This window comes from Saccopteryx leptura, chromosome 1 (genome assembly GCF_036850995.1).
Source record: "Saccopteryx leptura isolate mSacLep1 chromosome 1, mSacLep1_pri_phased_curated, whole genome shotgun sequence".
Taxonomy (NCBI): domain Eukaryota; kingdom Metazoa; phylum Chordata; class Mammalia; order Chiroptera; family Emballonuridae; genus Saccopteryx; species Saccopteryx leptura.
In genome coordinates, this window is record NC_089503.1 from 349237773 (window position 1) to 349251591 (window position 13819).

The window sequence follows — 13819 nt, forward strand, 5'->3', positions numbered from 1 at the left end:
GAATTAAAGAGGTTTACAAAATAAGTGTAGTGCTAAGAAAGATTAATTTACCAATAATGTATAAAACATATTAGAAAGAAGAAAAATAATGACTAAGAAGGCTAGTTAAGGAGATTACACTACATTCTATTACATCAAATAGAAAATGCACATTTGAATTAGATTTGTAGCAGTAAAGTAGTAAGAAAACAGGTATGACAGACAAAAATGAACAGACTATATAAAGTCATTTGGGTTTTATGGATAATGAACTAATCTCACGCCTTTTGGGTGACTACTGTACTCCAATGATCTATTTCTAGGAGTCTTAGTACTACAAAACATTTTTTCTGCAGACTCCAAACTTTTGGATTCTTCTTTCTGTCATTATATTCTTTAAAATACTCTTTTCATGCATTGAGCTGGCATAAGAATAAAACAGTAACATACTGGACGGTGCTTTTTTTATAATGTTTATTTTTTAAAAGATTTTATTTATTCATTTTAGAGAGGAGATAGAATGAGAGAGAGAGAGAGAGAGAGAGAGAGAGAGAGAGAGAGAGAGAAGGGACGGAGAAGCAGGAAGCATCAACTCCCATTTGTGCTTTAACCAGTCAAGCTCAGGGTTTCGAACCAGCAACCTCAGTGTTCCAGGTCAACACATTATCCACTGAGCCACCACAGGTCAGGCTGGAGAGTTTTCTAACTCAGTGAAAATAGATATTAAGAATCTTGCTACAATGTATGTCACTACATTGAACAATGAATTATGATAAATTTTTTACCTACTGATTTTCATGGTGAGGAGCTATTTATAATTGTTTATATACTCAATAAATATAAAATCTCAAAATCATTTTTAACATTCTATTAAATATTTTAACTTACAAATTATAAAGTTTTACATATTAGCCATGTAATTTTGAATCTTATAACTGCTACAATGAGCACTTAAGGATGTACTTACAATTACAGGCTCTATTAATAGCCGAAAAAGTGTTCCCACTCTTATACTTCGACAGTTTAAAATGACACTTTCAAAGGAATTTTGGCAGCTTAAAGATACAGGATCAACTGGAGTTTCTTGAGAAATCCCTTTGCGACGTTTTAGAGGTGTGTTGATAATAGGATTACCAAACTGAAAAGGAAAGAAAAAGTCATTAAGTTAGTAAAACAAAGCTGTGAACTAAGAACACACGTGCAAATAACTGATATGAGAAATCTATCAAAACTTAGGATTACTTCAACAATTAGATGAAGTAAAAATTAATTGATTTTATATAACAGTAAACTGTATTATTTCAAATAGCTGTAATTTATCTAGTTATTACTTAAAATGCAAATAATAGCCCAGCAGTGAGAAATAGTACTCTGGGAATCAAACTACTTGGCTTCAAATCACTGCTAAACCATCTTTTTATGATCTGATTTTGTAAACTTAGTAACTCCGTAAGTTTTAGTTTCCTAAACTGTAAAATATGAAGAGTAAGAATATCTATTCAAATGAGCTAATGCCTATTAGCAGTTTAGCACAGTGCTTCACACACAGTAAAATACTGGATAAAAGTTAGCTAGTAACAGTGGGTAGTGATTGTAGTACCTGAATTAAATCAACCCTTTTTTTGTAAAGAAAACTAATAATTTAGAAGTATGGTTATCTACATTACAAAGGATGCTTCTTTATATAGTAAAAATTTTAAACTGCTTGATTTATTAAATTAAGATATTTCAATCACACCCACATGCAAGTTAATAATATATTATTTTTAAGTATATAATTTAAAGTACAGGTAATTAAACATATGTTAAAACTTTATTATCATCACAAGAATAAAACATCATTTTGATAAAAAACAAGAGAAAACGCAGAGATAGGGACTATTCTCATTACACCTGTTGTGACATTTCTATAATCTATGTCACAGGAAAAAAATGTTAAAACAAAATGTAATACATACACATATTTATTTCTGTAAATTGCTCTTCCAGGCTTATTAACAGATTTATCATAAATATTTTCTGAGACATTGGCCATGGCCAGTGCCTTGGTGGATATAGCGTTTGCTGGGCATATGAATGTTCCTGGTTCATTTACTGGTCAGGCACATAGGAGAAGCGACCATCTGCTTCTCTCCCCCTCCCTCTTCCTTTTCTCTTCCTCTTTTCCTCCCACAGACAGCCTCTCTATTGGTGCTAGCGTTGGCTCTAGGGTGCTGAGGATGGCTCTGTTGTTCCAGGGCATCAACCTCCTCAGGGGCTAAAAATAGTTCAGTACTTAAGCCCCAGACCCAGGTGAATAATGGTTGGAGTGAATGTAGGAGTATACCTTACTATTTCCCCTTCTTTCACCTAAATAAAATAAAATTAGATTAAATTAAATTAAAAAAATTTCCCAGATATTAATAGAAACCTATCGGGTTTAAAAACATTTTTAGCTTTAGAATTCTTTCTTCAAATAAAAGGTTATTTAGCTCAATAATAAAGTAGGTAATTTAAGAGCTGCTTCAGATGAATCTATAGTAGAGACTGAGTGTGGAACCATCCTTCCAAGAAGCCTCTAAAAGATCTCTGAAAAACTAATTGTTCAGTGTGCCAGTTTGAAAACTGCTCACCCACAACTTCTATCATATGGAAACCGATTATTTATTTAACTGAACTTTCCTATGCTGATATCTGAATTCCTTCTGATCTTTTCCCATAACACACTATTCTCTAAGAAGCATTTTCTCAGCTAAATCCTGGTATTATAATTACTGTTCAATTGCCCTTCAGCATAGCTATTTAACCAATTGGCACACCCAACATTCCATTCCTCCAAACACTATAACATGAAATACTATTGTACTTCAAAAGGTTTTCAACAATGACACTTAACAAAATATAGTTTTAATTTCATTTTCAATACTTCACTACCATTCTGAATTCTTTTTATCTCCAGTACTCATTTTTCCATGGTTTGCTTCTATTTTTTTATTTTTAAGAAAATAAAATATAACCCTGGCCCTACAGCTTGCTTGGCTGGAGCGTTGTCCAGGTGTGGAGGTTGCCAGTTTGATTCCGTTGTCAAGGAACATACAGGACCAGCTTGATGTTCCTCTCTCTCGCTCTCTCTCAAACAAACAAACAAAAAAAACCATATATACATGTTTTTTATATATGGACAGAAAAACATACATGTATATATATACACATATAGATATATGTTATATATATAAAGAACTAATTCACACTTTGTCACAGTTTGCTATTTTTTCTTCATTTACATTTAACTATCAAATTATGTTTATGGTGTTTTGGTACATTGTTCTGTACTTCTCATTTAATCAAATATATTAATCTTTTCATTTACTATTATTGCTTGTGCTGAAATGTTTAGAAAGGCATCCTTCAAGATTTTATTAAAAATATTACTATTTTTTCTTTTATTCTTAGAATAGCTTTTTAAATTTCTTATGATTCCCATCTTAACAACCACGTATGGATGTTTCCATATTTTTGTCTATATTCCTATAATCCCAGACATGTATATGTGAATCTATATAATTTTTTTACAGGTTTTTAATTTTTTTTTAAAAGTTATTTACAAAAGAAAATATTCACATATTTCTCCATTTTGGTATTCCCATTTAACAGTACCATGCAGAAATTGTTAAGTCATTGATGTAACTTTAATTTTTATTTTCAGTGGCTGTACAGTCTTCATTCATTTCCATATTAATGTGCAATGCTTTTATATGAAGTTGTGTGACAACAATCATGATCATACATACAGTCTTATGTACCACAGTAGGAAGATTTCTTTAAAACTGGGTGTAGGGAATGAATTATTTGGTCATTCAGTATACATTTAAAATTATTTCAATAAATATTTATACACTGCTTTTCACAAAGGTCTCAACAACTTTCTTTTCCATCAGCTAATTACAAAAGTACCTTTCCTCGGATTCCTGCCAGTAGTATATATTAACTGAGTTTGCATTAATTTTGAAAGTCTATTTAAAATACTGTTAAATTTTATTTTCCTTAATCTGCACTTCCTTACTAAGTTGTATTATTCATGTGGTAGTAGTTTATTATCTGAACTTCATTGTGAGTTCAATCCCCAGTTGGGGCATATGGAGAAGCAGACTGATGTTTTGGTCTCTCTCCCCCCACCCTTTTTCTCTAAAATCGATAAGTAAAAAATTTTAAAAATATAGAGTCTATTACAGACATTAACATAGAGTATGTCATCTGCATTACAAATATTTCTCTCTAGACCTATTGTTAGTCTCTTGACATTTTTTTTTTTTGTATTTTTCTGAAGTGAGAAGCAGGGAGGCAGAGAGACAGACTCTCGCATGTGTCCAGCCAGGATCCACCTGGCATGCCCACCAGGGCGCGATGCTCTGCCCATCGGGGGCTTTGTTCCGTTGCAACCAGAGCCATTCCAGCACCTAGCCCAACTTTTGCTCCAATGGAGCCTTAGCTGCAGGAGGGGAAGAGAGAGCCAGAATGTAGAGGGGGAAGGGTGGAGAAGCAAATGGGCGATTCTTCTGTGTGCCCTAGCCAGGAATCCAACCCGGGACTTCCACATACTGGGCTGATGCTCTACCACTTAGCTAGCGGGCCAGGGCCTCTCTTGACATTTTTATCTTGTCCATCTGGATATTTTGAAAACTTTATACAGTAAAATATAACTGTAGAACAATATAGTTGAACACAACCACGTTAAAATGACTTCTTCCTGCTCCCAAATTATACAAGTGTACTTGTTTATGTTAACATTTTGTTGTAATTTTAATATTATTTCTTACTGAATATTTTACACTTTGAGCTTCAATTGAATGTTCTTCCAAATCATATTTTAAGCCTCACTTAATGAGTTACATCTTTTTTTTCCTATTAACAGTGCTAAATTACTCTCTAAATACTTACATCCCAAAGGGGAGACATAATTTGAATACATGTCAGTAAATGTAAAAAGTACCTGATCTTTCATTCTTGCTTTTCTTGGCAATGGAACTGGATTTAACTCTGAATCTGCTGGAATGCTTCTTAGTTCATGCTCTGCTCTACAGGTATTTTCATTTAGTGCTGCTTCTACTTTTCCAGTGGATGGAGCTGGGGAAGAACATGCTGGATCAGCAGGTTGAGGAGATATGCTCTCTCTTCTGATAGTCCTGTCATTGTCATCGTCATCATCATCACCATCATCATCACTGGACAAAATGACTATAAAAAAATGTAAAATACTTCAAGTATGTCATTACTGGCAGTTAAAAATGTAAATATACTATGTACTAAAGTGGGGAATATATCCAATTTGCTTTGGAGCTCTACATATCTGAGATTAATTAAAACAAATGAAGATACAATCCATTCTATCTGATGAAAAGTTAATTTTAGAAAATAAAAATAAAGAAAGCTTAAGAATTGGCATCTCTTTTTTACAATATACAAATATGAAACTAATTATACAGTCCACCATCATTACTTGCAAAGAAACATAAACAAGTAAAATGTTTAATCAGTAGGTCTATTTCAAAGTTCCAAAAAGCTTAAGTATGAAGATAACCTGCATACAAATTGTTCACAAAAGAGCATGCATTTTTAAATATGTAAAAGTTCATGTGATGACAATTTTATCTCACACAGGAAATCACTAAAATCACATTGGTCCTTGTAAGAATCTAAAGCAGTGCCTAATGCTCAATTAATCTTATTGAATAAATGTACATAGGTAAGAAAAGACATCATGAAGGTAATTTACTCTTATACACTATACTTATTAAACTAAATATTATCAAAACCATCTTCTACATCATAATTCCCCAGAGCAACCCAATTTCCCTCAGTCAAATTCTAACACCTTACTCTGGTTTATAAATGTAATTAATCCAGCTCTTGCCTACTTCAACTTCCTTATATTACTCCATTTTTCTGCCTTTACGCTACAGATAGACAAACCATTTATTCTGTTCCTCAAATACCAGAGCTTGTTCCTGTCAGATCACAATTTCTCTAATTCTCTGCACTTTTGTCATCAAATATTAGCTTAAACACCACTTTTTGCTTGACTAACCAATCTAAAGTAAACACATGAGCACTTGCTCATTCACATCAGGTGATTTAAATTTTGTTTGGGTTGTGCATGTTTACTTGCTCATTTGTCTCTCCCCACACAGGCAGTCCCTGGTTTATGAATAAGTTAAGTTATGTAGGTTTAAAAATGTTGAAATGGAAAAATAAATACTATGTTAAGACAAACATCTAAGATGCATTTAATAGGTAAATGCTCCTGTCCCAACTTACATACAAATTCAACTTAAAAACAAACCTACAGTACCTATCTCGTTCGGAACTTGGGGATTACCTATACATACAACCTATGCCTTGTTCACTGCTATATTCCCAGTGTTTAAAACAGTGCCTGGCTCAGAAAAAGCATACTAAAATAATCTGTTGAAAAGTGCATCAACTTTTAGGAGCAATTTTCCTTTTTAGTGTCCTACACATAAAGGCTTAAGATTTTCTGAATATTATACATGTCCCTGAGAAGAATATTTTTTTTTTGTATTTTTCTGAAGTGAGAAGCAGAGAGACCCCCAAATGCACCCAACTGGGATCCACCCAGCATGCCCACTAGGAAGAGATGCTCTGCCCATCTGGGGTGTTGCTCTGTTGCAACTGGAGCCATTCCAGCACCTGAGGTGGAGTCTAGGGAGCCATCCTCAGCACCCGGGCCAACTTTGCTCCAATGGAGCCTTGGCTGCGGGAGGGGAAGAGAGAGATATAGAGAAAGGAGAGGGGGGAAAGGGTAGAGAAGCAGATGGGTGCTTCTCCTGTGTGCCCCGACCACGAATCAAATGCGGGACATCCACACGCTGGGCCAACGCTCTACCACTCTCAGAATCTTTTTTATTTTGTTTTCTACTCTCAGGAGCAAATGCTAAAACTAGATCTTTTTCAGAACTGGTACTTTATTGATAGAATGAATACCTAACAGGCCAGATTTGATGATCTAAGCAGACTTACACATACTTGAGAGCTAGGGTTTTGCCATGTAGTTGCTATTTGCCTCAGCTTTTCCTCTCTGTAAAACTGAGAATAATGATACCTATTTCAAAGGCATATCGCAAGAACATATGTAAAATGCTTAGCACAGTGCCTAGTATTCCATCTACAATTATTTTTAGGTGCTTCAAAAACACTGAAATTTCCCTATCTACTATATCAAAAACTGATTTTAAAGCCCAAACATGGCAACAGGAGACTTGTACAACATAGTTCTTGTTTTATTAACTTAAATGAGAGTTGTGATCAATGTCACCATATTTGTAAAGTATATAGGGAGTGTGCAAAGATGATGTTATATAGTTAAGTAGCTGTTCATAGCTGCTTTAATTCTATATAAAATATATTCTAATATATAGCTAAGATTCTTTATCAAGGTCAGCTACAAACTGAACTGTCCTCTCAAAATTCTACGCTGAAGCTCTAATCCCCATATGTGACTATATTTGGGAATAGGGCCTATAAGCAGTAATAATGGTTAAATGAGGTCAAGAGGTGAAGCTTCTCTGGTTAAGGTAGGACTTGTGACAATATAAAAATAAGAAACAACAGAGGTCTCTCTCTCTGTGAATACACAGAAGGCCATGTGAGGGTACAGGAGAAAGGCAGCCATCTCTAAGACAGGAAGAGGCCTCACCAGACATACCACATACCAACCCTGACTGCTCCTTGGTCTCGGACTTTCAGCTTCCAGAACTGTGAGAAAATACATTTATATTGTTTGATCCACTCAGTCTGTAGTACTGTTATGGCAAGCCATGTACACTAATACAGGGTCTTTGTATTTATAGTCCAAATTGTTCCCATAAATATCAGTATGCCCTCCTCCTTCATTCTGGGATCTTTTCAAAAGTTACTTTATCAAAGGTGCCTACTGCACCACCTACCTAAAGTAGCATCCTTTCTGACACATTATAATTGTCAATCTCTATTGCCTGTACCTGCTTCACTTTTAACATAGGATTTATTACTACATGAGACATTGCACATTTTATTCTTTGACCACCCACAACACAATAAAAGCTTCATAATAAACTACTATTTTAATAGAAATACAAATTTTAAAATGATTAAGTATATGAAGAAAACAGACTTTGAAACGAGAAAAATGTTTTTTAAAGTCTATACTTCAATAGTCCATATGTATATATTATTTATTCAATCTACTTAAGCCGAGGTTGCCTCAATTATAAAATGGGCTGTATTAGTACCTATCTCACATGATTGTGAAAATTAAATAGATTAGTGTATACACCTTTACCACAAAGCAAGTAATATAAGCATACAATAAGTGATATCTTTTTTTTTTTTTTTTGAGAGAAAGACAGGAAGGGAGAGGAAATGAGAAGCATTGACTCATAGTTGTGGCACCTTAATTGTTCATTCATTGATTGATTTCTCATATGTGCCTTAACCAGGGGCATGTGGGTGGGGCTCCAACTGAGCCAGCGACCCCTTGCTCCAGCCAGCGACCTTGGGCTCAAGCCAGCAACCATGGGATCATGTCTATAATCCCACACTAAAGCTGGTGAGCCTGTAATTAAGCTGGTGGCCTTAGGGTTTCGAACCTGGGACCTCAGCATCCCAGGTCAATGTTCTACCCACTGAGCCACCACTAGTCAGGCATAAATGATATCTATTATAAATATAAAATATTCTTAAATTAGAACATAATTTTTTATATACTTACATGAGAAATACTTAGTCTTTAATTTTTTTACTTTAAGCACAATGGAACAAATTTTTAAAATAAATTTTATTTATTAATTTTAGTGAGAAAGGAAGGGCAAGAGGGAGGAGAGACAGAGAGAGACAAAGAGGAACATCAATTTGTTTCTGTATGCACCCTTACAGGGGATCAAACCAGAGACCTCTGCACTTCAGTACGATAATCTACCCAACTGAGCTATCTATAGTCAGTCAAATTTGTGTTTTACAGTTTTAATTCATGGTTGATATGGTTAAGCTCTGAAAAGTAAACTGCTTAACACAGCTAAGAACCACATGGATTTATTTCCTTATATTATCAGCCTACGTGGTTGATGTAGACACTGATTTATTTTGTACTTGTTTACTTATCAACTTAGCTTTATTAATTTCCAGTTCCCCTCATCTTAGAAACTTCCTCAGAATGTTGTTTCCTATCTAAAGTTTGGCTCTGTAATAAAAGTAACTGCCTAATAAGTGAGAGTTTTCTTCATGTCTTACCATTAATAAAAATCTCACCATTAGAAAAGAGTCAAATAGTATTAACAATATTTAATATTGCATTATAACACATTATAATGTATCGCCTGACCAGGCGGTGGCACAGTGGATAGAGCATAGGACTGGGATGTGGAGGACCCAGGTTCAAGACCCCGAGGTCGCCAGCTTGAGCACAGGCTTATCTAGTTTGAGCAAAGCTCACCAGCTTGGACCCAAGGTCGCTGGCTTGAGCGAGGGGTTACTCGGTCTGCTAAGAAGGTCCACAGTCAAGGCACATAGGAAAAAATAATCAATGAACAACTAAGGTATTGCAATGAAAAACTGATGATTGATACTTCTCTCTCCGTTCCTATCTGTCTGTCCCTATCTATCCTTCTCTCTCTGTAAAAAAAAAAAAAAAAATCCACCCATTAAAAAAAATAACACTATAATGTATGTATCATAAAGTAGTCATTCAATATCAGCATTATCACAACATCATAATAGAGTATAGGCTACACAGCCATTATACGGTATCTTTTTGTAACTGTGTTCTAAGAAATAAGCTAATATACTGGGATATGTTACGGTTTTTATATTGAATTTAATTAAACACAACTTGACACTTCTGAAGTTAAAAAACAAGTGCTTAATTCTATCCTCTTTAATTGCCAATTTTTAGAATGATTAGGAACCTTAAGCTATCTCCAAAAGTAACCAATGGAGTTTTTCCTTTGAAAGAAGTTGGAGTATATTGTTATAATTGACTGATTTTAATATATTTGATATATTTCAAAATAATGATTGTTTATGACTTAAATATTCTCATTATTGGTCAATGGGAGCTGTTTTATTTTGGTTCCTGTGTCCTTTTGACATATCCATAGTAGTTTTTGACAGCTTCCATGCTTCCTGATATCACAGATCATCCAGGTTTACTAATATATTTGTGCTCTAGACTTTGAGCCAGCAATACCTCTGAGGAGCTCTGGTTATTGTTATTTTTACTGGGGAATGATATTCAAAAACACAAATATGGGAACTAGGATTGTTTGTTTCTATACTAGGGTTGCTTACCCGCTCCTAAGCATTTTCTATGGGTTAAATCTAGGAAATATTTACTTTATATATAAGAGAAGATATACAATAAGTTCATATAATCTCTGATTTAAATTTAAAGTTACCAGATGCTGATTTCTTTGACTTTACTATTGTATTTTTTTCTCTAAAGTGAAAATCTTGGTTTCTGGAGATAATAATATAATTTTTACTTGGTTTATTAATGTATTTTAAAAAACCCAATACCAATACTATTAATAACAATATCATTGAATACACTTATGATTTCTTTGAAGTTCTGTTTGACCTTAAAATATCTTACATTAAAATGCACAGCCACAGCCTGACCAGGCAGTGGCGCAGTGGATAGAGCGTCAGACTGGGATGCCGAGGACCCAGGTTCGAGACCCCGAGATCGCCAGCTTGAGTGCGGGCTCATCCGGTTTGAGCAAAAGCTCACCAGCTTGGACCCAAGGTTGCTGGCTTGAGCAAGGGGTTACTCGGTCTGCTGAAGGCCCGCAGTCAAGGCACATATGAGAAAGCAATCAATAAACAACTAAGGCAGCGGTTCTCAACCTGTGGGTCGCGACCCCAGCGGGGTCGCCTAAAGCCATCAGAAAATACATAATGCATATTAGGTATTTACATTCTGAATCATAACTAGCAAAATTACAGTTATGAAGTAGCCACCAAAATTATTTTTTGGTTTGGGGTCACCGCAACATGAGGAACTGTATTGCGGGGTCACGGCATTAGAAAGGTTGAGAACCACTGAACTAAGGTGTTGCAACACGCAATGAAAAACTGATGATGGAAGCTTCTCAACCTTCTCAGTTCCTGTCTGTCTGTCCCTGTCTATCCCTCTCTCTGACTCTCTGTCTCTGTAAAAAAAATAAAAAATAAAATAAAAAATAAAATTTAAAATGCACAGCCACAATATTTTAATTTATCAGAAAGAATTCTTTTGTTGTTCAAGACTTCAGCTAAACATATATAATGATGTTCATTTATTTCATTTTTTATTTTGTTTTTATAAATCTGCAATTTAATTTTCTTTCATAATCATGTAAAATGCTACCTACATGGTTTTAAAGTCAAGTTTATAAAACAAGTACATTTGGAGACATCTAGCACCTATCCCCGATACAGTGTTTCCTCTCCTTCTAACCAATTACTTTTAAAATCAGTTTCTGGAATATCTTTCCATTAAAAAAAAAACAAAACCCTGATTCATTTTCCCACTTTTCATAAATAAAGGGTAGCATACGATATACACTCTGATAGTCACCTTGGCTTTATTCATTTGGTTAACAGATCTTGGAAATCACTTACACAATCTAAATCATAACTTTCTCCTCTTTCACAACTACATATGCTATAGTTTATTCAACCAGTCCCTGACTGTTCCAATCTTTTGCTATTTATTATAACAGTACAGGATTCCATACACACACATATAAACATGTGTCTAAAAATAGGAAAAAGATTAAGGGGAGAAACAAAGTGGTAAGGAAACTAATTTTCACTGAGTCCTTTCTGTCTGTCAATTATTTTATTAGGATATGCTAGCCACTTTATGTTACTTTATTTACTCCCTAAAAAACACTGTCAATGAGGAAATGTATCCATTTGCACACTGGAGAGATTAAATTTACCAGGCTAAATTATCAATAAAATGCTGGTCATACCTGAACTTGATCTAGGACTGGGGCTAAATTCTGGGCTTTTACTATTTAAGATGTAAAGGATGAGAACAGTTATTATCTTCCAACTCTGTAGACAGTTTTAATCATCTACCCAAAAAAATATAACATAACTGATACAAGAAGATACACATCAAAACAAAACTATACTTCTCAATATACTAATGCTCACTTTTAAAATATATGGGGAAAACACTGGACTGATAAAACAATACCATGGGAAGTAAAACACTTACTTGGATCATTTAGGCCTGACAGGCTTATTTTTCTTTCTTTCAGGTTTGTGATTTTGGCTCCTTTTACCTTTGGTAAAATGACTTTACCATTAGTCTGTAAGTAATTCTGTCCACTATCATCACAATTCACAATAATGTCAATTGGAATCTTTCCCATACTGTTGCCATAAAACTTCTTGAGTGCTGAAGCTGTGTTTTGTGACTTCTGTCCTCCAGAATTCTGATGATTTGACGCTCTTAATAATGGTCCAGTTGGTTCATTCAAAGTTATAGCTGGTCTGCAACTTCTTGGCAAACCCTTCATAAAAAGAATACAACTTTGGCATTTGTTCTGAATTTCATTTTCTTTTCACATTTTGGCCAAATTCATACTGTTCAGAAAACTTAAGTTGTAAACAATAAAAAAATGTTCACATTTCATTTCAACATCATGAAACAAATATAAAATCTCAAACTTAACTCTCTCACTCCCCATCACCATCATCGTGGCTACCACAAAAACCCTAAAAATGTCATGTTAATTAGGCTTTACCATCAAAGTGCTGAAGGAATTTTTGAGACCATCTAGTCCAGCAGTTTCTAAATTAGACTATATATAACTACTCAAGGACTACATAGAGACTTTAAAAAGCACACAGGGAACCAATGATCTTAAAGGGGAACAATATCTAGATTCTCAATTCTACATATAACCTTTATAAAAATTAATATGATTATGCTCCTGATATCAAGGAATCTACACAACTACTCTTCCTAAAAATCTAAACCCGTCTTCCATTTAAAATATTACAATGGCACGTTACCCTGGGGTATAAAAACCTTTAAACCAAACCAAAGGATATTTTAAATGTTGAAAATGAATTAATTATAAGTACTAGTTAACAAAAGCTTTGCAAGACAACTGATTTTTTTCCCCCCTGAAGTGAGAAGCAGGGAGGCAGAGAGACAGACTCCTACATGCGCCGGACCAGGATCCATCGGGCATGCTCACTAGGATGTGATGCTCTGCCCATCTGGGGCGTTGCTCTGTTGCAACCAGAGCCATTCTCCTAGTGCCAGAGACAGAGGCCATGGAGCCATCCTCACCACCTGGGCCAACCTTGCTCCAATGGAGCCTTGGCTACAGGAGGGGAAAAGAGATAGAGAGAAAGGAGAGGGGAAAGGGTGGAAAAGCAGACGGGCGCTTCTCCTGTGTGCCCTGGCCGGAAATCGAACCCAAGACTTCCACACACAAGGCCTATGCTCTACCTCTGAGTCAACTGGCCAGGGTCAGACAACTGATTTCTAAGATAGTGCTTCAAAATATTTTTTAAAAGGGCTGATCTAGGTTACAATTTTGAGATTAAAAAATCTTTTTTGACAGAATTCCATGTGATTTGGGGCCTATAACTTAGAAGTTCAAGGTATTGAGTGATATTGCTATAATTCTTTCCAGTCATGTACTTATTTATGTGAACAAGGTTCCTCAGCATTTACATCTATAAAAAGAACACATACAAATAAATGCTGAATCCTGTTCAGTATGTAACATATATCCATGGACACATGAAGTAAATGAGAACAAATCAATGTCTCTAATTAAAACACATTTTCAATAAC

General features: G+C 34.9%; 1 protein-coding gene across 9 annotated transcripts in view; it reads right to left on the bottom strand.

Annotated features, from left to right (window-relative positions):
* Positions 1-13819, bottom strand: part of SENP6 (SUMO specific peptidase 6) — a 137811-nt gene that overhangs the window by 42646 nt on the left and 81346 nt on the right. For all 9 annotated transcript variants that reach the window (XM_066359007.1, XM_066359006.1, XM_066359005.1 and 6 more), the window contains 3 exons: positions 12221-12518; positions 4949-5193; positions 947-1117 (listed from right to left, as the gene is read on the bottom strand). In XM_066359007.1, coding sequence (XP_066215104.1) covers positions 947-1117; positions 4949-5193; positions 12221-12518 — 714 coding nt within the window. The remainder of the gene's footprint in view (positions 1-946; positions 1118-4948; positions 5194-12220; positions 12519-13819) is intronic.